Genomic DNA, 24,648 nt, shown 5'->3' with positions numbered 1-24,648 from the left:
CTACTCAGCCACCACACTTGAAAATACTAGGTAGCAAAATCTGAAACAATCTATTGACACTGTGCAGTCTACTGATGATGAATGGTCCTGGATCAGTGGATCAAGGATCATATTTAATGACAAGCTCAGCACAGAAAGGCATCAGACCATGCACAAAGTACACAATGGCACAAATCTCAAAAGGATCCAAAATTAATTTTCAGAATCTGCACATTGGCAGAGCTCTTGATCTCATTTGGAAAATGTCGGGGACCTCACAATCGCTATGAAACATGCTCTATAACCACAGCAGATACATTATAACCCCTTAATGGAGAAGTAGAAAGGTTACGGCTTGACTGAGCCTTCACAACAGAAAAGCTTGTCCTCCAAGTACTATACTGAATGGAGTCCAGATGCATAATTAATAATAAAAAGCTTTTAACTCAATTTTACAAATCACTTTTTTAAGACTATATGGAATAAAAAATATAAACCAAACATGCTGAATTTCTGTTTGTTCAGTTAATGATCGATAATTATCGATCATAATAAAGAGAACACTACAAGTCTTTTTTAAGAAAACTCCCATTCTGATCTTATATAAATCTTATCTTAGAATACTTAAAAATACAACTTAAACTGAGACAAAGTGAAAGCTGATTATTATATAATCTTAACTGTAAATTTACCTTTAAATCTTACCAAAACTTAAGTCTAATTGAAAGAAGATCGGAGTATTATTTTAAAGGAAATTTCCAGTAATCGCGAAGCAAATGCATTGCACTCAAATGATTTAAGGTAAGTGCAGAGCAGCCATCGTACATTAACATCTTAATGGCCACCTAATGACTTCATCTTATGCAAGTACCTATGAAAATACTTTCTGATCAAAGGGAAAGCAATTCACTTTCAGAGCCATTTTTCCAAGACTGGTTATTATGGCAGAAAGGCAAAGCAGGAGACCTCAAAGCTCTTTTCTTTATTTGCTGGTCATTATTATCGAGCACCAAATGTTGCTCCTGCTGCTATTTTTTCTATGTAAGGTGACACTCAATGAGCTTTAGGAAGCCCAGCTCTCAGAATTTTAATGAGCATGCAGGCAATTAAAAAGAGGAAGTTGGGCAAGTTGTGCTCCACTGAACCATGGCAGATGAAGTAGAAGAATGGATACCATAATGATGATGCGTCATGCATGCTGCATGCTGACTGGCTGGCTAGGTAGAGGCTTTTGTAAAGTGATTGTAAAACTTTGATGCTGATAAACAACATGTCTGACCCTGGCAGGATACTTTATTTCCCATCAACCCCTTTGGCTAGTGAGCAACCAGATGGGTGGGAGCTTGCATCTTTTCAGGGTTTTGCCAGAGGTCAAGTTTGATGACCAGGCCCTATTTGCTTGCAGAAATGAAGGGGGGTGGTCAACTCTGGAGGTGTCATGAAATGTAATGACTCCCATCAGATCCCTTAAGTGTGCTGTCACCTCTGCTGTTGTCCTGCTGAGCTATTGAGCAAAGCAGTGTGACCTCAATGGTTAACGCTAATCTCCATTCACACACAAATGTCCAGTGATAGCAATTTCATTTGTCCTCCACTGGCTTTAAAAAAAAAGGTGTGAAAATGGTGTCATGTTTTCTTTATAGGATCTGTAGGAGATGGTGGATGGGCACCGGCCCGTCAGTGGGAAGAGTAGCAGCATTTACATGTATTTAACAAATGTGATGATATCGTTTGGCAGTAACCTGATTGCTAAAACATTATGTACCCTGGAAACTTGGCTTAGTCCTAGGGTAGGACTACAGTTAACCTGGATAACAAAGGCAGATTTCTGCTGGAGAGACCATTAAGCCATTATTCAACCCTTACCAATGTTTCTGAAAGGTTTTTTTTTTGCATGTGTCCATTTGCATGCCAAAGACCCATGACACAGAAAGTACCTGTATCTCTGAGGTGACAGTAAAGCAAGGTGAAAGGAAAATGCTTCTAGCTATTTGGGATTGTATCCAAAATAATCAAATGCAAATTCAAATTTCAACTGAAAAAAACAACAACAAAAAAAATAAGGTTTTAGGGTTAAAACTAAAATTATAAGTGACAAGATAAATCAGGGTACACAGTTAAACAGCGGGTTATTTGGCTCATCCAATCACAAAAACTGGAATGAGATCATAAAAATCCCCAGTCTACAAAATAACAACAATCTGCAAAAATTGTCTCCTTAGTCGTGATACTGATACCAGTATAGTGGCAATTACTGCATGCTTTCTGTGTGAATGAATGGTGAACAGTTGTTGTAGCCTCAGGGCTTTTGATTTCCTAATCGGCTCTGAACATCAAGTTGCACTCAGATAATTCCTAGGCCAATAGAAACCAGGGACTTTTTGCAGGCAAGGAACTGTGGCTCAAGGGCTGAATTTAGACCCTGGTTCTCTCGGTAGCAAAGCAAGCTAATTGCCTGAGTTCCAAAAAATGGTTAATGAATTCCTTAAAAAGTTATTTCAGTTGAAAAGGTTTATGTTTCAACTCTGCCACCATTAATAATTTTAATATTAATACTTACTAGTAATATTCTGAAAGAATTTTATCCTGTGTTCCAGCAACAGACAATGTAATTCAAATAGTTGGGAGTAAAACTGCATTTGTAGCAAAGATAAAGAGCATCCTTTATGAGCTTTATGAGTGCTGGGGCTGATGTAGTTCCTCACCTTTCTGAGGTCTAATGAATTGAACAACCTGTTGATAAAGGTTGTAATGACAGAATGTTTTATTCTAAAATTAAGCCAGTTCCAACATGGCTATCATTGTTTTATTGTAGTCACCAGAAAAAAAAAAAAACTGTTTCAGTCACAACAGCCACATCCACTGCTGACTCTATTTAACAAAATACTGATCTTTCTCACCAGTTAAGCAAATTTAAAAAGCATGACACAAAAAAGTGAGGCTTCTTACTAAAATAAGATTTATTTTAAAACACATTAATAAAGCAGGGAAATGAGAAATAAAGGCCTATCTGTGTCAATATAGATTTATTCTATATAAAGGTCCCTACCACTATTTGAGAAATTATAGACCTACCTACTTGTGCAAAATAAGCTTGACTACTAATTTTAATTGTGACTGGTTGACACAAAAACCCTCTCATATAAGAGCCATATTAGAGTCATAAGATCAGGCAAATAGAGACTGCTTTTTTCTCTAGCCTTTTTATCTCCAAATATGATCATGACGTGGCTGGATACACTAAAACTGAGGTCCAAAAAACAAAAAAGGAAATGAAAGTAAATAGACTGGCTGTGTATATTTTCAGAGAGTTGGTGTCCACACCTTTTTCACAGCACTTGAAGTTGCTCTTTACCCGCAACTCTTAAAAGGGAGAAAGGGGAAATGGACACTCTTATCCCTGAGTACTGCTATCTGCTGATAGCATGTGGGTGTATTCTGCAGGTATGCAGGCTGAAGTGCAAAAATTCATCATGTAAGGGCATAGGGCTTATTATCACAAAGCCAGCTAAAAAAAATCACAGTACTACTGCAGCCCCTTTTGAGACCAAGGGTCATGTATCCAGATATATCCCAAATGCATCAAGGTCCATTTGAGAATGAATGCAGCTCAAGGCTGGAATCAGAATGCAGATTGCATTACCATTTTTGAAGAATATGCAAATAACACTTCCATTTTCTTCAGACAATGAAAACAAGCTCTTAAAACATAGTATATGTGTGTACAGTATATGTGGAGATTTTTCTTTCCTCAATATGTCTTGGGTGCATTCACACCTGTACTTAGAGCTGTCCACTTGTGATCGGATCACCAGAGATGGATGTTAATGCCAGGTCTGAACAGGGCCAGACATCCTAGTTGAATAAGCACTCTCTCAGTGGTCAGGGTTGCTCTAACATGTAGTCATGTGTCAATGAAAATATTCAAACATGACTTGAGTGACTCGATATCGATCAGTTATCGATGCCTTTGGGTGCAGTTACACCTTAATGCTGTCCACTTGTGATTTCATGACCCAAAATACATTTTTAGGGTCAATGATGATTTACTGTTGAATTCAATGTCTCACCATCATATCCTTAAATCAGAAACCTTAGATTTGATCACAAACCTTCTAATGCAACATAACATATATGACTAAAGCAGCTGCACATCAGTAGATAGTTTGGTTAACCATTCGTAAAAAAACCCACATAATACAGCACTGTGCTATGCCATCATAACTGCTGGCCATAATCGAAGCATATAAGCAAAAGCAACAAAGAACCATCATATTAATAGTGCTGCAAAATCTAACCATTAAGCAGTCTCTGAAATGTCATACCCTATTGATCTCTATTGTAATTTCTCTTACCAACTTAAGGAAGTTTTTAACCAGACCTAAAAGATGATCCACATATTCTCTGCTTAAAAAGTGTAACTACAACATGATGCATGTATGAAATTTATGAATGAATGTTACAAAACATATGCATAATCTTTCAGACCATCTAATATTGACGTAAGCTTTTTTAATCAAAGCTCTTTGTCCCTGATACTTTTATTCTACTACTCACAGTTGTATTAGGTGACATATTCCAGGAAAACCATTAGTGAACAAACCAGCAGTATAATTAATACTAGTATTGATTTTCAATATTGTTATTGGTCAACGTCAACAGCATACTCACATATCGGTGCATCTCTAAATCATTTGTACGTTGACAAATGACAATGAAGCAAACCACCAAACCATGTGATAATACAAAACTGGTGTCAAACCTTCTTCACAGTGGGCCTCTGAAGCCCACTGGGATATTGTACTTGTTACTGAGCTTTACCAATGAACCTGACATGTCTGAGCCACAGTGAACAGGACAGAATGTGTGGTCAGTGAGGTGTGATGATCAGGCAGCCAGGTGTTGTAGCTGATGAAGTGAGAATGAGTTCGCAGAACAAACTCAGAAGCTCTTTCACACCGACGGCAATGCTTTACTGAGCAAATAACACTCCACTATCATGCACATTCACATGCTGTCACTGATAAACATAGGCTTAATATATTGCCTACAAAGGAAGTTGTCAGCTTAACTTAAAAGTGACTTGAGTGAATTTGCCTGGACAAAGTCTGCACATTTAAATTGCCAACTGATGTGACCGTTTCTCTGATCAGCTTAGGAAGCGCTGAAACAATTCAGTCTATTGCAAAATAATAGGACAGATTTAAGCACACTGGGTTGCTCCATCACTATGCCATAAGGTTACACTATGGAATATGGCCACTGCTGTGAAGGATGAAAAAGCCATGTGTCGGATTGTGGCTGTGTGTGTGGGTGTGTGTGCATCTTCTCATTACCTGCTGCTACCAGCGCCTGGTGACTCGGCCCCAAGTCTGCATCTTTCCAGCTGATTGGCCACAATCTGCCTCTCCACTTCCAGCTCCCTGGTTAGCCGCTCAAACTGGAGCTCCTGTATAAACAACAAGATATACAGTCTCACCACAGAGAGCTTTTATGGACTTCTATTGACAGATACGACAAATGTGAAGTCAATATGAGGGAGGCAGGTTGACAGTTTGTCAGTTTGTCAGTTTGCTACAGTTCCCAACAGTGTTTTGCTTCATCGTGGCACGTAGGTTAATGATAACACAAAATAGAAGCTTAAAACACTGCAAATTAGCCAATCCTCAAAAGAAATGTTTGCTCACAAGTAGCTTAAAATAGAGACCATGTACAACCCTATACACAAACTTAGGTGAAGACACATGCAGGCGATATGGTACTGCCATTTTTCCAGCCCACACAGAGAGATAAGCACTGCTTCAGTGGGTGATATTTAGCCTTGGTGGCACTGTTCCTATGGGAGACGAGTAGAAATCAGCATTTGACTAATTATCTAGCCTGAGCGAGGCTATTACTTGCACAGCTCTCTAGCTCCAAGCACGGCATCATGACACTCAGAAGACACGCAAAGGGCCTTCTGTACACAGAAAAATTATGGCATACACATATACACTCATTTGCATACCCTAGAAATACCTTGTTACTCACCCACACCACTACCATGGCAATATAAAGAGTATCTGTACTCCATCACCAATAGTTATGCTTTTCTTACAAAAAGGCCTCACTCACCATAACTCTATGTAGAGATGGTAGGATCATTGTCTTGCTATCCTTAGTTTTCCCATGTAATGTACATTACCACGGTCAATTACATTCACAACCAGCTGCATACACACACAGATACATACACACACACACACACACATGCACACACACACCAGTTTCTTTTGTGACCTGTCTGAGGAAGTTTGGTCACCCCCAAGCACCGAGACCAGCCCACTTTTCACACTTCTACTCTCCCAATGTTCCCTGAGGGTGCACTGAAATCTCCTTCCAGGCATGCTCTACTCACCCCTCCCCCAGGCTACTGCTTTACACCCTCCACCGCTCTCCTCTCCTCAACCTCAGTTGTAGATACGTATGTGAAGCTTGACTGCAGTGAGAGGGAGCTGGAGGGAAAACTGCTAAATCCTGTTTCCTTAATGTAATTGACATTTTTCATGTGGCTGGGATACCCATGCAGTGCCATGAGCAACCCTGATAACATCTTGTGGTGTGTGTATGTGCAAATACGATAAGCAGAGCTTTATTCATTTCAAAGAAAATGTCTATGTATCAAATATAAGAGAGGACAGGATGGTACAATAAAAGTTATCATTTACTTTCATGACATGGTGAAGGTTTGATGGTATGATGACTTGCACAAACCAGAGTAAAAGCCTGCAGCTCACTGTGGCCGTATCCTCTGATAATATTCTCCTTTTGCAATACGTAAAACCAAATGACTGACAAATTAGCACAGAATAAGTATGTAAATACTGCAGCTAACAAAGCAACGCTAATCTTCATGACAAACACAGTGTGTTTCCTCTAGCATAATAAATAAATAATGAAAGCCTCCAAGGGTTAATCAGTAGAAAGCTTTTAATGTGAAGCAGCTGAAGGAAATGTTTAGTTTGCATTAACAGCAACTTACCACAGCAAATATTCCTGATTGGCTTTGTGAGGTGCCACTTTCCCAACACAACACAAATCAGTGTAACTTTCCTGTACACCAAAAAATTATTGACCAGATTATATTTTGTCTTCCAGATCATTATCCTAATCATCTTATCGCCCAGCACAGGCTAGTGTTAAGAAGCAGACTCCCCAGGAGGGATAACAGGGATCATCCCAGTGCTGTCTTATTCCTGATACAAATACACACCCACGAGCTAAAAGAGTGCACATACTGGAAGCACGACAGAGACACAGCGGGCACAACACCGGTTTACTTACAGAAAGAAATGAGCCATCAATTCTCTGTGAGACAAATAACCCTACTGACAGATTTAGTCACAGGAAAATTGCCAATTTCAACCCTTCATTTCAACCAATCATCCCTGTTTCCATTCTCACTTTTCTTGAGACAGATATGACTCAGTGCAAAAGGTCAAAATAGAAAATACTGAAATGTATTTCTACACTGCATATGTGCAAATTGTCAAGGGGAGAAGGACATATTCAATTCAGGAGCTGCTTTTGATACGGCAATCATTTTAGGAAGTCGGCTGTTATAAAAGTTTTTAAGATCTGAACCCTTAGTTGTGTAATTACTTAACCAAATCTTAGAAACGCGCACAGACCCTCAAGGTCACCAATAATATGAACTGTTCTCTCAATAGCCCTACAAAGTGAAACACAATGTGGCAATGTGTGTTGGAGGTCTGTTTTCCACGAGATTCTTTCTGCTACATCTTGAATACATATAGGTATATTGTAATAAGATGACTTTATGAAAGTAGGGCTAAAAGTTAAGGTTATGCCTTATGTATAAGGGAGATAGGACATTGAATAACAGTGACAAGAGCTTGAGCCACACATGCATGCAGAAAGAGAGAGACAAAGGGAGGGATGATTCAAACACACTTTCACCTCTTCCTGATACAAATCTGAAAACACTCCAGTGCACGATTTTGCCACCAATGTGCAAGAGAAAGAACATAAGGTGAAAGCGACAAGGGAAGGAGATAATCCATATGGACACACACATTAAAAAGAAAGAGGAGAGAGAGAAAATGTGAACATTCAAATTAAGTGAATGCAGTTCCTTCCCACAAGATACAGTATTCTGTGAGCACAAGGCTATTGTCTGAATCGAAACATTCACAAAACAGTATAAAAATGAACATACAAATGAATTTTCCCTCATCCCCACACAAACACACATGCATACACCTAAAACATAAAAATCATCAGGCGTGTGTAAAGCTTACTCAGTCACAGTAAGCATGTCATGCATGTAGCAGATGCTCATGGAAGAAATGATTAGACATATGGTGAGAAACAGACCAAACTGTTCTGTTTACTTTTTGAATGAAGATGGAGATTTCCTGCTCCTGCAAATGTCACTATTCTTGGCCCACCATTTCTGTGCCTTCTTTCTTTTAAGCTCATAATCCAATTGTTTTGTTTGGCAGTGTGTCATCTTCTCCAGTCCAGTGACTTCATCTTGGGCTGCACACCTCGCATTATACAGCGTCACATTCGAGAGAAAAATAAACAGTTATGCCTTTCTTAATATTTCACACAAAGTGGCTGGCCTTCAGTCCCACTGATTAGATGGTCTATGATCTTGATCGAGCACAGCAAAGAGAGACATCTGCTGCAGCCATAAGGCACAGAGGTCTCTGTCACTACTGATATTCAGAGCCGCTCCAAGCCTATCAAAGGCGGGCATCCTGCCTGCATGCCCTCTCCAACCCTGCTGTTTTCTTACTCGGAGAAGTATGGAGGCAGTCCAGAGCTTCCTGCATGGAGCTCTGACCTCCAGGTTTTTTCTATGCCTTCACAATTTGGTTGCAGCACTGTTCTTAGTCGTGCAATCATTGTGTCACATTGGTTTTGGTATACTGTTATGTATAATTATAAAATCCCCTTCATTAAATTACATTTTTCATTTTTGTAGCACAATTTCCATCAGGCTGACAGTTTTGAGAAGCAAGATTATGACAAGAATCAGGTGGCCTACTCTTGGCTTACTGCTTCTATAGCCAGCTATTAAACAACACTGCACCCTTTCTGTCTTGCTGAGTTTATAGGCTTCTCAGGTGGCATTGAGGATTACTGCCATGCCTCTTTACTATCACATCCTCTGGCTCTATTCAGCAAAAAAAGCTTTTTTTTTTTAAGTGATCGCTCTCTCCTCTAACACATAGTTCAATAGACTTTCTTTACTCTGCATGACTCATTAAGACTATTATGAATATGGACTCAATATAGCCATAATTAGCTTATGATAGCACAGGGCTATGTGCCAAAATGGGGCTTGGTCTGATGAGACAGGGACAGGGTCACACTTGTAAGTGGGGTTCAAATAAACTATGAAGAGAGAACTCTCACTGCTCTGTGTAATTCAGTGCATTCTCCATGCCTGGCCCCTACATAGAATGGGACATATCTATTCAGCATAATGATCCACCAAGTCGGGCCGAGCACAACAGTAATGACCACTAAACAAGGACTATGCTTATTTAACGGGTGTGGGCCCAGCCTTGGTCGGTACCAGGCTTAGTGTGGAAGGAGAGGACAGGGACAATGGGCCACCGGCTTTCCTGTACTAACAAGGCCTCCGGAGCCTTTATTTGCTATTACAATGAGCCTGTTGGGTCTGATCTGCCTAAAGTCCCATAGCTGAATCAGATCCTGTCCGCTTGTGTCCTCAGCCGAGCCCTAAAGAAACAGATGACACATGGCAGCAAACCACGCTACCAACGTGCACACTCCCATGTCATCTCTATGGGTGCTGCTGACAGCACAAGACCTATCTGAAATGCCTGAAGTGGCTTCTGCCTGCTGCTGGTTCAGCACATAGACGGTGGTTCAGCACAGATAAGAGAGGCTTAAGCACACATAAACCCCAAATGTCACACAGCTATATTACCATACACTGACTTCCAAGTACACTCCAAACAGCCTAACTGCATAAGTAAACAAACTAATATACAGCGTACTTGAATTTAGCACACAAAGCAGCATTATGGCATTGTTACATCATTACAAACAGGAATCCAAAGATACCTTCAATATTACCAAAATATATGTAAAATGGCAACAAAATTGACAATTTACTAAAACCAATCTATGTTAAGGATGTTGCTCATTTGCCATATTTAAAAAATATGTTTTAATTTTAACCAGTTTTTGAAAAAGATAAATTTCCTTTTTGCAACAAAACTTTTTTTTAGAAGTAGCAACCCTACAAAAGAGAGGCTGCTGACTCTGGGGTAAACACTAAGCTGTAAATCAAGCCAAGCTCCTCAACCCACATAGGGGAGATAGTCTGGTGTAATGAAAGGTCTCTCCATCCTGCAAGTTTCAAACATTAATTCAAACACTTTCACACACTAACTGGTCAACCAGCACACTCATGATTTTTTGTTTTCCTCCCTCACTCATTAATTCAATTGGACAACCACAGAAAATGTTAACATGTGGGAGCCCTGCATTAAACCGTGACGTATTTCTGCTTACAACTCTCAATTTTGGCAAATTGAATATATTATCCAATACATTTTAATGCATTCTAATGCTTTGTTGGGCAAGTAAAGATTGATTATGGAAGACTTTTTTGTATTTAGACAAAATGAAATCTTATGATTGAATTCACTGTCTGCTAAAGCTTTAAATGATTTTCCAAAAGAAATGATCAAATATTTTGACTTGAAAGATGGATGCTACATTCTGGTTGGCCCTTCCCCTTCAGAGAACAGTGAGAATGGTCAGTTTAACTTTATGGCGGATAATATAATAAATAACATCTACACCTCTGCTCCAAATCAGTCTGCTTCCTTACTGCTGTCCATTTGTTTGTTACAAACGCATGTAACACACAGTATTCATTTGTAACTAGTGTGGTTGCAAAGTTACATGTACATTCGGCCAAATTATTCACAAAACATACACAAGGATTTGTGATGCCATCTATCTAACTGGCATGTCTCGATGGGAATGCACTCACGCGTCACATGAGATCCATCATAGATATAACCTAGTTACTGGGCAAATTCATCATCACCCTGTGAGCATAAAACAGGGAACCTACAACATAATACATGAGACATATACAGGATGATGAATTAGGATAATGTGATGCAGAGGCAGTGCTGTGTGAATTTATGCTTGAATATTCTTGGTTACTCAGCACCTTCCTGTATATGACAGAATAATAATTGTGAGGTATACATCAGAGCAATCTTTGCCTAATCCTTAGTAGTGAGTGTCCAAATCTCTCTATTAATTAAGACTTGAGATCTTATCTGTAATAGTTCTTGTTACCTCGAGCACAACCCATGTGAGTCTGTGGTACATTGTGCTTTGGTGGTGCTGTGATTTCAGCCTGGGCCTGGAAAGAAAGGGCTACATGTTCATTTGTGATGCTCAGATCCATTTTGCATAACTAGTGCAGATGGCTTTTCCTCTTAACCAAAGATGAGAATCTACCAGAAATATGTTTGTTCATTAAGCGGCAATGAGGCTTGACAGTGTTGCACCCTCACTGCAGCGTGGCAGACGCATTCCAACAAGAGCCCAACTCTGCTGCGCAGTGGGAGAATGACAGCAGAGGTTAAAGGATTTCTGCAGCAGGCCCGAGGTTTGAACAAAGAGAATGGGCCTCAGAACAGGCTGTGTGACCAGACCTCTAGGAACCACGCAGTGCAATTACTTACACAAACTGCCACAAAGTCACCTTGTTACAATACTGAGGTTTTAGGAAACTGGCTGCAGCGTCATGCCACCATAGCAGAATTACAATAACCATGTTGGAGTGAGGGCGTTTAAAAATACAGTAAAGTGGCTCGCTGAGGTAAGAGAGTGTACAGCTGCAGGCATAGCTATAGGTGGAATCAGAGCGAGAAAATTGCTTTAGCACCCACAGCTGCACCAGAGCTTTTATACTGTATAAGCTGATAATGTGACAAGAAGCCACAAACAGAAATGTGAAACATCATTCACTCTCAGATAATGGAAAAGTAAGTTTACAATAGGACATAATTTCTGCCAGGATTTCTAACATGGCCTTATAAGGATTTACAGCAGAAAACTTCCATAGCTGCTAAAATTATTATTTTTTTAATCCTTCTGTTAATAGCAAATTGATACACTGCAGTTGTATATATAGACATGGAATTTAAGGTAAAAGCAGGATAATCCTTTTGTAGGAGTTCGGTTCCTAAAAGATTTGGCTTGCTGGTGCAGATCTGAGTCATTGCTGGCTTTACCACCGTGGTGACCTCTATGTAGTACCAGCACAATTTGACTGTCTATGATTTGGTGCTTGCAAAAAACAACATAATTGCAATTGCTTTAACTTTATGGAAAAATTATTTCTTATATCATCATCACTGTCAGCAAGGTCATAGTAATGGCTAACAATGTAAACTATCTTAATGTTAGCTGCTTATTTAAAAAAAATCTAACTATGATCCTCTGATCTAGACCTTATCACTCTAAAAATAATTTTATGTTGGTAACATTTCAGATAAAAGATGAGTCAGACTCCCAAGAACATAATTTTCCTCTATACTTGAACATGAAAAGGAAGTTAAAATTTCCCTTCATAATGAAAATGCCATTAAAGAAACTGTCATTTGTGTGGTGAATGCTATTAAAGGAGCTGTCATCTGTACTGGCAATTGCTGCAGTCAGTGCTTTCCACAAAAGAGATTGACAACAAAAGAAAGACTGTCAATAAGAAAGACATAGAGGAGAGACTGTACAAGGGGGGGAGTGAAAGAAAAATCGTGTCAGTCCTCATTAACAGATCCAACAACTTTCCTCACAAATTCTTTTTGTTGTCAAGAGTTTAACATTTATTTGTCCATCCACTTTGGCAGTCTTAGCTCATTTACAGTTACTAAGTCATCTAAAAATGCTTGTTTTTTGTAGCCCTGGTTGTTGAGGTGTGATTGGAACAGGTTGTTTTGGGCAAACAGAGGGAACACGTTGGCGACGGCTGATGAGAGTTCTTTTGTCTCTGAATTTAAAAAAGTTCAGTAAATACCTTTGCATTTCTGCCTCATTAGCATTCACAGTGTGGGGTTCGCACATAATTCCACTTCAAAAGTACAATTTATGCACCATTACTAGTTCAAGTGGAAGCAGCAATATGTGGCATCATTTAAAATAATTTCTAATTTAGTTCTGTCTAGCAGTGGACACAATTTCTCTTCTTTTTTTTTCTTTGTTAAACCTGACTTCAAAAGCACAATGTGACAAGTCATTGGTGTGTGAGGCCATGTCTCTCACATACTGTGAAAACTGGCTTCTAAAGTCTCTAATCTAACAGCATCATCTTGTCATTGGTGTCATTAATACACATGTAAATGTCTGGATTCAAAAACTGGATCTACAGCTGCAAAATACGAAAGTCTTTCCCTTTCCCTAAAATCCAACATTTTTTTTTCTTCATCTACTAGGTCTTTTGATTTAAGTTATGTACTAGACCTGCTGCTGTTTTGTGCAGCTACAAGCTGTTGAACCTCAACAAAAGCTCTTACGTGATGCTGTTGATAATAATGCCAAGGCATAGTGCCAGTAAATGAGTGTAACTCACAAAGGCAATCTGTATCTCCTCGATTGGAACAAAAAGCCAAAATGCTGCAGCAGTGCAATCACACAGCCAGCACAATTCATGTAGACCTGTGAACATACAATTCCACTGAGAGATCAATAGCGTTGTGTCAGACAAAAAGAACATTGCTCCCGGCCAAAATGAGGAGAGTAAGCAATCTAGGGACTGTCAGTCTGGAGGTTGCTGTAGTGAACAAAGACTGCAGTGACATATGCAATTAGCTCAGGATCAGTCATTTAGAGAAACTCATCTGCGTGTTTGGGCAGAGGATGACACGGAGACACCTGTAAACTTCCTAAACTAACTCAGTGGACATGTGCCATTCCAAGGACAGCTCAACAGTATTTACTGTGCTACCACTTTCCCAAAGTACAACTACTGCTCCCCAGTGACCCGGTGGTTCCTCTGTGTGTGCTGTTGACGATGGCATGATTATAGTGATAATGATGATGATGACAGTGATGGTGATGAGTATTAACAGGCAAGTTAGAGGGAGATCTCCCAGGGCTGTGCCAGGCCAGACACACACACTCCTTTGACATCATGTCACATTGGGAGCAGATTATCTCCTCTTCCTATTCTCCTTCTTTTCTGTTTTCCTCTATGTTGACAGCCTCCTGCCACAGTGCTTTAGAGAACCATTCACAGGTGACAGCCACTCTGACTGCCTCTCTCCATCATGCTCACACTCTCACTTTTGTCCTTTTCCCTTCACTCACCACCCTCTGCGCCCTGCCTCTATATGAGCGTTTTGTCTTTCCTCTGTATATCTGAGCACTCTCCTTCACCTGGATCCCTCCCCTCTGAATCTGTCTCACTCTTTCCCTCTCATACTTGTTCTACTCCCCCATGGGGTAATTGCTCAGAGCCAGGCTTCCATTTTTATGACTATAATCGAGGCCAGAATGCTTATGCCTCTAGATTTCTCCTTGCCTGTGTCACAGCGGCAGCACCAGGGAGAGGAAGGCAGATAAGACCCAGAGGAGTGGAGAAAATCACTAGTCGATTGTAATTAGAGTCCTTATATATCGCCTATGGAGGTAAAATGAACAATATCACCTGCAGAAAAAACTCAACCTTTTTGCTGCGCTTATGGTGTGGAAATGCATAATGGCAAGAACACTGGCATGAAGCTTTGCCCTGACTTGAACTATTAACTCCTTAAGCTGGGTCACTTAGACAAAGATGACTTTGGCTTCATTAAAACAAGACAGAGGCTAGCATCGGTATCTCAAGTGGGTAATATTTCAGCCAGCTCATCAAGCCTTTAAGAGAGTGCTGGAGTTGTAGCTCTCAAAGCAAGGTCAGCTCATGGGCTTTGCAAAGTACGCTGGACCCTGTCTGTGTGTCTGTGCCTGATTCAGATGAAAACAGGGTCACAGAGTGTAACTCCAGTTTGCCAGGGAGAAGCAGGCGGCAGACAGATTTTTCATGTGTAATGGACTCCAACAAAGTGGGAAAATTCCACTGTGGTGTTTTCTGGGAGGCGGTGTGTTGAAACACCATGGTGCAGCGAGCCTATGAGGCCCTTTTTGCCACTCGTGTGGTACATATAGGCATGTTCAGGCACAGCTAATAACAGCATTACTCTGAGGGCAAAGCCTCATAATAGAGGAGGAACAGGAGCACACCAAAACACAGCGTTTCCAAGAGAAAGAACCACAATCTTGATACAAGGAATTATCTGATCAACAGCGCTTTACATTGGAAGGACTAATTTGACCACAGAATTGCTTTTCCGTTAGAGTGCAAGTCTCACCGCAAAGCAGACAGGATAAAGAACAAATTCAACTCCCACCTCTGTCCATTTCTGAAGCCCTTACTGACATAAAAACATCAAAAGGTACTTGCTGATCATGACCCTTCTCCACAAAGGAACACAGACAGAAACACATACATTTAATTCAAAACATGGCAAGTTGCCAACACTAGCGCTGGCAACCAGAAACAAATGATTCCTTGTCCGTTTGATAATCTGAAAAAATAACAAGTATCCTGGCAGTGACCTTTCTAAAATGAACAGTGGTGCAATGTATTTTTAGTGACAGCAGTGCCAACGTCAATACCACTTACAAACACTAGGGGAGAAAAGTCGTCAATTCCCACTTTAATCTCAGACATTAGTTCAAAAACACTCAACCTGCTCAAACACACAACTTTTTATACTGAATCTTTTCCTCCCCTCTGTTGCCAAGAGTTTGGGAACTGTTGGGTTTCGCTCTATAATATTGTAAGGTCTTCACCTAACCCTGTGAAATGCCCTGAGATAGTGTATGTTATGATTTGGCACTATACAAATAAAACTGAATTGAATAAGTTCAAACGTATGATGTTCCTGTAATAAGCCTTGACATTTCAAGGCTTTAGTTAATATCAACTATACATAGCGGGTTTACCCTATGTCTAACAATGTGTGAGCTGTCAGGAAGGCACAAGCTTCATCAACATCAATCATTCCTCCCTCTTTTTCTGCTTCTCCAGCCTACTGATGCTGTAACACAAACATAACTAAAACAGGCATACTGAGAAGCCATTGAACATGTATGTGTACATTAAGGAGGGCTTGGTGAGGATAAAAATCAAAGCTGACACAACTAAAGGGCCCCTCGCTCCTGTAGCTATTCCTCTCTGGGGATATGTGGTAGGAAGCAAAGATGAGGGCAGAGTGATCAATGAAATGCTCTTTAATGACCTGACCTCACACTCACTGTCAGCTGCTCAGTGGTTGCCAAAGGCTCTCTTATTAGACAACCTAAGGCCTCCAGTATTCTCGTTCAAAATCGAATTTGGCTTGTCCTCAGGCTGTTGAATATGGTGCTGGTTGCAACTGCTAGGATACTCCCACATCTACAGCCTAGTTTTCATGCTACACAATTTGCATTTAGATTTGTGTATATAAACACATGAATGATAAGTCCAGGGATTTAACAAAATGTCCCTCCTCATAAAATTTGCAAACCTGATTGTTTTACAATCATCTTAAACACAGCATTGCTTAAATCTATGTTTGCTACCTTGTAGTATTCTTCTCCCTTGTCTTATTTGCGTGTTATCCTCGTCAAGCAGCCAAATAGCGTGAGACCGGCAGCACATATCTGCATTGCCTCACCTGTGTGCATGCTTGTGCATCCTTGTGAGTGTGCACAATACGAACAAAACAGGGACTCACTTCTAAATAGCTCAGAAAGGCTAATTTTTTGCCTAGTCATCTGATGAACCTGTAAGTACAATGAATCTCATGTAACTAACTAATCACAGTTAGTGTGTGATTGTAGCCTTTGTATGGGTTAATTCTGAACAGAGGAGCCCAGCAGTTTAATGTAATTATAATTCCCAGGCTAACTCAGGTAGAGAAAATGTACAAAACATGACCCAACACATGCACTGAAAAGATACCATTCATTCATTGAGATAATTCAATATACTCATAACATCAGCCCTACCAGCACCTCTCCCTAATTTTGAGGGAAGTCGTAAAAAAGTAAAAATCACTTTTGTTTGGGTAACTTCATAACTGACCTTTTGAGGATATAATCCTTTCTTCAGACTCCTTACCAGTAGTTGTTGGAATCACATTTTGATTTGCATCTTGTTTCATCCAGAAGTTGGAAAGTTGCATTAAATTTGCATATTATTTCGGTAGAAAAATACCCTAGCAGAATCAGATTATCTATAAGAAACACCAATTACCTTTCAGATTATTCTAAAAGACACATTTTAATGTCCTAACAACATTTAATATCAGTCAATGTCCATCTATGACATTTTTAAAATGTTCTGCTCTTGTGAAATATTTATTTATATATTTATTTAAATTCTTGCAGGATAAAATGTCTCAAGTATTTGACATTGTAAACATAGGTTCTTTACAGTGAATAGACTCAACCACTTTAGATAGGTCTCTAAATCAGGCAATGGTATGGTATTTTTTATGTGCATATAAAGACACTCAGTCTTGTCTCAGACAAAATGCAGTGAACCATTTTATTCATTAAATAGTTGTAAAATGCTCATGACCTGGTGGTTAAAAGACACTTGATTGAATGTGGCCATCAACACACTTCAGTATTAGTGGCCCTGTTCAGACCTAGTATTAACATGTGTCTCAGGTGATCCGATCACAAGTGGACAGCTCTTAGTACGGGTGTGAATGCACCCAAGATGCACTGAGGACTTATGGTCTGGGCCTCTTTCACAGTCTAATTTGAAATGCCACACTTTAATAATGAACCGAAAATACTTGTACACTTCTACACAGTGTGTCAATACATTTATTTATTTATGGTGGCCTGCCACAATATCTACACTGAACGCTACAAATTGATTCTGTGCTTTTGGCTGGACCGCGACAGGGGGGCCAGCCATATAGTTGCGAATATCTGTGACTGACTGACTGAGTGACAAATTGACTGAGTGAAAGAGTTGAGCGATCATACATCCACCACAAGTTAGCCAGATGTCAAGTGACTGAGTTGGAGTTTCACCATTAGCCACCAGTTTCTATTAGGGGGGCATTTACAGGCTGCACTGTTGCAAACTTTGCGCATTTGTCTCTAGATTGAGATTTGAAGAAAAAAAAAAAAAAAAAAACAAAAAAAACAGTGAAAAATATAGTGACCTTTTGGACAAACCGTGGCTATTTAGAAGAGAGTCGCCAATAATGCCCTCTCTAGTGTCTCCACAGAGAGAGTTCAGAGAGTGGCAGAGAGGCTGAGCAGCAGTTTCTTACCCAGACCGAAGCTGTACGCTGTGTGACACACAAAATAAGAAAGATATTCTGTTGCATCCAACTTTTTCTCTAAGCGTTCATTTTTATAGTCTATATAGCCAAAAACAGCTAAATCTTTGTCTTTAATTTATGTGTTTGATGATTTGTCAGATGAGATTGTGATTATAAAATCAGGATTTTAGCAGTGCAAAGCAGCAACTTGGAAATGGTGACCGATCTTAAGTGGTCTCTACAGACACATGTGGAGACTCATTCTAATGCCAGGTGTGAACTCATCTACTTAGAGCTGTCCACTTGTGATTGGACCACCGAAGACGCATGTTAATGCCACATCTGAACAGGACCACTGAGCACTACATTGAACCTCTACCAGCATTCATTGTAGGGCACATTGGACACAAGGGAGAAAAGGACTCTAAATTTAAGATGTAGTAAAATCCAACTTGAGGAGTTCTTCAACTCTTTGCGGCACCAAGGGCCAAATTATGCAAAAATATTCTGGATAGTTCACAGCAATTTACAAGGGATGGACAATACTGAATGGTTTTGCTGGCGTCTCATTACTGTAATATGCAGGGGTTTTATTCAGCCAATACCAATACTGATACTGATGCAGATTCTGACATTCATCCATTCATTTCAATACCACAATGTGTCTAGTTTCCACCGGTGGAGGTTGTAATAATAGATGCTTACATGTAGGAAAAAACACTCCTTCATTACTACCTGCTTTGTTTTTGTCAACCCTGCATTTTTCCAAAGTCTGCTATCACTGAAGGAGAGGAGTGCAAATTAATTAAACTCAAATTTACAGAACGCTGAAAATGTTATGACAAAATAATCTCCCTGTGATAGTGTGACTGTGATTTCATTTGGAGCATTATATTCTAATTAAGGACAGTCAGCTTTGTCATCAGTCACTGACAAGCTTTTGGTGTTCTCTGTAAATCACATCTTGACAGTTTAGAGATTTTACTGATTAACTTCATTGCTTATAACAATCATGCACATTCACATGCAATTTCACATCGTTTTAATGCACATTACACTATTCTATGAGCGCCTGAGCACTGTGTGATGTCGGCACTGTCATCCAGAATTTTGTAAAACTGTAACAAAAATATGTTCTTATTGTTGTGATACTTTTCCATTGGGAACTGTTGCTTAATATTAATAATATAGAATTATCACCCAGCCTTAGCCCTGACCTGCCATTTTTTGAGTCAAGGAAGCAGAGAATAACTGGGATTTACAGCACAGAAGAAAAAAGCTACATACACATTCAGCTGTCATGTCAATATTGAGGCAGCAATCTGACATCTAGTGAAGCTGTATCTGCCATCCATGTCAGATTACATTAAATCAATCACCTCATAAGATTTAAGTTTGTTGTTGCAAAAATAAGAAACATTTTCAATCATATTTTTACTCAGATTTGATGCATGACAATGTTGTTGTTTCCTAGAACAGTTTAGAAAAGAGGATCAGGTCCTCCCAGATTATGCTTTCAGTAACAGAAAGTAAGTGAAGTAAAGGGAGAAGATGCAAAAGAGCTAGTGATTATGATGCCAGACTTACTTGATTTAATTAAAAAAAAAAAATTACCACAAACTGTTGTTTCTACTTCAAAATGATTCTTATCTGAACTACTTGCACATCTTTTTCGAATTCAAAATAAAATAAATACCAAGAATATGTGTTTTTTTGTGGTTTTTGCAATGATATAAAACAAAAGTAAAATACACCAACAAGACACACAAGAGCATTATGATTGCTGAATCAACACAAAAGACAAACTGGATGAGTGCCACAGCCTCCCACTGCTTCAATTACTCTTAAAATGAAACAGATAAAAATACAGGTCTTAGATAATCCTTGAATCACCCCCTTCGGTTAAATTAAATTTTGATGAGATAATAAATACTGAAGAGGGGAAATTTGTAAAGTTTATTCTGAATTACAGTATGGTTTTACGCTTTGTGGTTGAGGTTTGAAAGATATTGTGTTGAGTAGGAATGTGCAACGAGAAACACTGACATTTAAACACTTAAATGGGGTCTAATAAACCATTATGGATGTCATTCTGATGGTGGATCAGTGCCATTAAAGAAGCACAGAGCAAAGTCAGTAGTCTATTAACCAGGGGCTGCAGCACAACAAAACCAAACCCTCAAATTAATGGCAAAAAGACTGGGGCTTGTTAGTAGCCAGGAGGGAAAAAAGAGAGGACATAAGTTCAAGCAAATGAACACACAGGGAGCATGCAATCATAATATTCCGGTGAATCTCTCCTTGTTTGGGCATCTGGGCAAAGCCTGTGCAGCTGTAACTGCAGCAGTGACAGCAACAGAAGTTTGGAAAGAGAGAGAGAAAAATGCAGGAAGACAAGGAGCGAACAAGAAAACTGAAGGAAGGGAATTCAGCAAAGGGAAACAGAGAAAAAAATACAAAAAATAAAAAGATAAGAGAGCCATAGAGTAACCACTTACCAAACACCCAGTCATCCTAAGCCCCAGCCCTAACTGTGGCCACAGCTACAGCAATTGCATGTTTACAGCAACAGCAGGATCCCTCGAAGGTCTGCCTCTCAACAATCACAGGAAAAACGTTACGCAAGGGCACAGCCACACACTCACACTAGCCTGTTCTCTCACCTCCTCTGATTTTCACTCACTCACCCTCTTATTTGCCTTTCCAACTCTGTTAAATACTGAGGAGAACGATCATTTCACAGTCTTGACAATTTAGCAGGAATCCCCTTCTGAGGCATGTCTTCAGCGAGTCACTCTAAAAGCAACAGCTCAGGCAGAGTGCTCGCTCTTCCTGTTCGCCTGCATGGATATCTGCTCTAACCGGACAAGCCACTGAGGAATACTCTAGGGAAGGAAGTGACATCGACAGGTGCTCCCTCCTTCCTTCCTTCCTTCCTCACTCATGTAAACAAAACACACTTTCCTGAATTAAGCCTAAATGGGATTTATCTAGGCTATTTGATTGAAAATACTAGAGAACGCATTTAATTCATTTGAATGTGTAGTTCATTTAAAGTGTCATTCAGGGAGAAAAATGGGAGGTGACACAGAGAGAAATTAACATCATCAATAATGAGCAAAATCTCTTTAGCCCAGTTTGCCCTGTGCTAGATTCCCAAGAATATGGGAGGACTGGAACGAAGCCAGAAAGGAAAGAAGAGTGTGTATGTGTGTGTGTACCAGAGGGGAGCGTGGATGAATCACAGAGAGGCGGGCAGAGATGGAGTGAGTCAGAGGGCATGTCCCTCCACAAGCTCACAAACCCTGCAGGAGATGATCTTCCTGGTTGTACATTGATGCAAGCCAGGCCATGACCACAGGCAATAAACAACCAATAGCCTAGTCAGGCTTATTCCACTTCAATTAATCAAGACAAAAAAGTAGACAAGTAAACTCTGACCATAGTCCTGCTATCAACAAAAATGTCACCATCCCACATGCAGATAAAAAACAACTTTCTACACTGGGCTCTGTGCAACTATGCCGTGTATCATCATTACCAGCAACAAGGCAGTGTCTGTTACATTGCCTGGCTTTCTGAGACATGTTTATGTTTAACGATCAGCCTACATGTTCATGTAGACACACAATGTGCGCACACATAAAATGCACTGCCAACTGTAATACTATGGACAAGTTACACACTTAAGTGAACACAAAGCTTTTACAGCTTAGTTCTAGCTAAACATAGCTGTAAGGTTTTGTGTTTATTTTATGTTGGTGGCCTGACTGTCAGGGCATAAAAGATGGTCTCTGGAAACTCTCCCAGCTGTTGCTCCAGTGACAGGGGCTGAGCAAAAGAACTGCCCCCAGGAACAGCAACCAGTGGCATATAGGGCATTGCAACTTCTGTGTTGGTCATGTGATGTGAGTTAAGATACGCGTCTTTGCTGAAAACATTTGAGGGTTAAGCCAGATAAGGCCGCCCCTGCTGCCGCCTATGCTCTGGGCCACAGTTATATGATTGCAACGAGAAAAGGGTGCGTGACACAAACGAAAAATTTCCACATACATAGTATAATGTGCAATGTACTGTCACCAGATAATTTAGTGTTTTATATATTTATATCACTGTCTGAACGTGATCTCAGACTTTTAGATCCCACTGTAGATGGCACATAAACACAAAAACAGTGCCATATGTGACATGTAACATGAATCATTTCACTCTTAGCACAGTATGAATGCAAGAAAACACTCTACCTGTTCTTTCACAGAGGCCAGGATGTTGTTGGCGGTGTTGTCAGCCTCCATGTTGCGGCCAGTTGAACTGTCGCGGATGGTCAGCAGAAGCCCCTCCTCCGTGCCTGGGCTCTGCTCAGGAGCTGGCATTCCTCCTACATGGATGTGCGCGCGGGCACACACACACGCACACGCACACGCACACGCACACACACACACACACACATACACACACATACACACACACACACACACACACACACACAGCATAATGTGGTCACCACAGGCACTCCCTTGAAAAAAAAAAACCCAAAACAAAGCAAAAAAACAAAACAAAACAATCTTGTACACACATACCAGACTGTGTGCATGTATGTGCAAACGCACTCCACTCGTAAATACACACTTAGTCAATCCCTCCTCAATACACACGGGCGAACAATGCTGAGAAGTGACTATCAATGGTCACACGCCACCACCAGCAATACACAAACACACACCCACACATGCCATATGGCCCAATGAGAAAAAGATAGTCAATGTTTCATGTCTGTGACAGTGCAAATCAATGCCATATGGCTTTGAAAAAACACACAAGTAAAAAAATGATTTGTGATTTTAATGCAGTGACGTAAAAAAATATAACACAAACATAACAATAGCCAATGATCCTAGTGAAACCACAAAACAATTCAAATCGACACTATGCAAAAGCTGCCCTAAAAGCATACGTGCATGCAGGTGAAAACTATGTGTTTTTGTATTAGATACAGTGCAGAGGTTGCAGGAAATGAGTGAGAGCAGGCCTTTGAAAAAAGGAAACAAAAAACAAGTCAGCAGCTCGACAGAAGAGTTAAGGTGTTCCTGTATCCTTCGCTCTCTCTGGCCTCTTGTCCGGGATTGAAATGAGAAAATAGAACGAATAGTTATGGTCTCATTATATCTGTTGACAGGGAGAGTGTCAGGGGAACGCTGCTCAAGGTGGATCCATATTTACTAGAAGGAGCCTGTTGAGCCAGACAGTGCAGCTAAAGGCTGCAATAGCTTCCTCACAGCTCAGGGCTGCAGCAGTAGACAAGAGCAAGGCGTCCAATAACACAGGAGCTATGTGACTTCAGGGAAACAGGGATTTTACTATGACATTTACAGCCTTAGAGATCCACTGCTGCTGTCATCTTCAAGATACGAATATAAAGACACATTCCACCCCCTGGTTTCTACACATATATTTTGACCTACATGATGTACTCTACTAAACCAGACAAAATTCAGCCAAGATGATGCATGTTGTAATGGGACAACAACGTCTTCACATGGTGGAAAATTGCTGCGTAAACCACGATGAAATAATCATATAATAATTTACAAAATAGCCCTGCCACTAGCATTATAACTTATTATTTCCTCCATGAAAGTCTCTAGAATAGTATCCGTCATCCATTCTTGCATCCAGAGGTTGACTTGAAGACCTCATATACAGTAGTTTCACTGAGTTAGCACAGACAGACATTTAAAATCATTTTAATGAGTGTAAGGGTCATATACTGTCATGTAAATGCATCTCATAAGAGTACTGAATTCTTTTGCTGAGGCTGACAGCCAGTTTGTTTACAGTGAGAACACAAAGGTTTTTGGCCTGGGATGAAGCAGTAAGTGGTGGTGGTGGGGAGGCATGAAGTATGTGGGAGGTCCCCCAAACATTTAAATGAAATGTGACCCTGAGGTATTCTGGGAGTCTGTCATCAAGACACAGTGAGCCTTTCAAGGTGCTGAGCTGAACCAAGTCATGTGCCAGTCCTGGTGTTAAACAGCAGATAAGGTTTTACTACTACCAAGTATGATAGTCCACACAGGATATTCCATGTATTCCCCGGTCAGTCTCCTAAATTCCTTTCCGACTCATTCATAGTGTTGCAATAAACCGCCCTGACTCCCTCCCACCTCCACTGCAGCTTTTGAATCAGGGATATGGCACTTTATTCCCACAAAACGCAGAAACAGGAAATGGGAAAAGCTGTTTGAATTTGACAGAACTCCTCCTCCCTGACGAACACATACGAGAACAACAC

The 24,648-nt window shown here is 40.2% G+C and overlaps 1 protein-coding gene across 4 annotated transcripts in view; it reads right to left on the bottom strand.

Moving 5' to 3' along the window:
• The window catches only part of pkp4 (plakophilin 4), a 77,480-nt gene that overhangs the window by 39,178 nt on the left and 13,654 nt on the right, over positions 1 to 24,648 (bottom strand). For 3 of the 4 annotated variants that reach the window (XM_022741356.1, XM_022741358.1, XM_022741357.1), the window contains exons 2-3: positions 22,601 to 22,734; positions 5,316 to 5,428 (exon numbers count right to left, since the gene is read on the bottom strand). In XM_022741356.1, coding sequence (XP_022597077.1) covers positions 5,316 to 5,428; positions 22,601 to 22,729 — 242 coding nt within the window. In that variant the 5' untranslated portion in view covers positions 22,730 to 22,734. Of the gene's footprint in view, positions 1 to 5,315; positions 5,429 to 20,854; positions 20,889 to 22,600; positions 22,735 to 24,648 lie in introns of those variants that run through there. The other variant, XM_022741359.1, reaches the window with a different exon arrangement.

Source organism: Seriola dumerili, unplaced genomic scaffold (genome assembly GCF_002260705.1).
Source record: "Seriola dumerili isolate Sdu_G_001 unplaced genomic scaffold, Sdu_1.0 BDQW01000052.1, whole genome shotgun sequence".
In the NCBI taxonomy this organism is placed as follows: domain Eukaryota; kingdom Metazoa; phylum Chordata; class Actinopteri; order Carangiformes; family Carangidae; genus Seriola; species Seriola dumerili.
The sequence above is the reverse complement of the archived record's forward strand: the minus strand, read 5'-3'. Positions and strand labels throughout refer to the sequence as shown.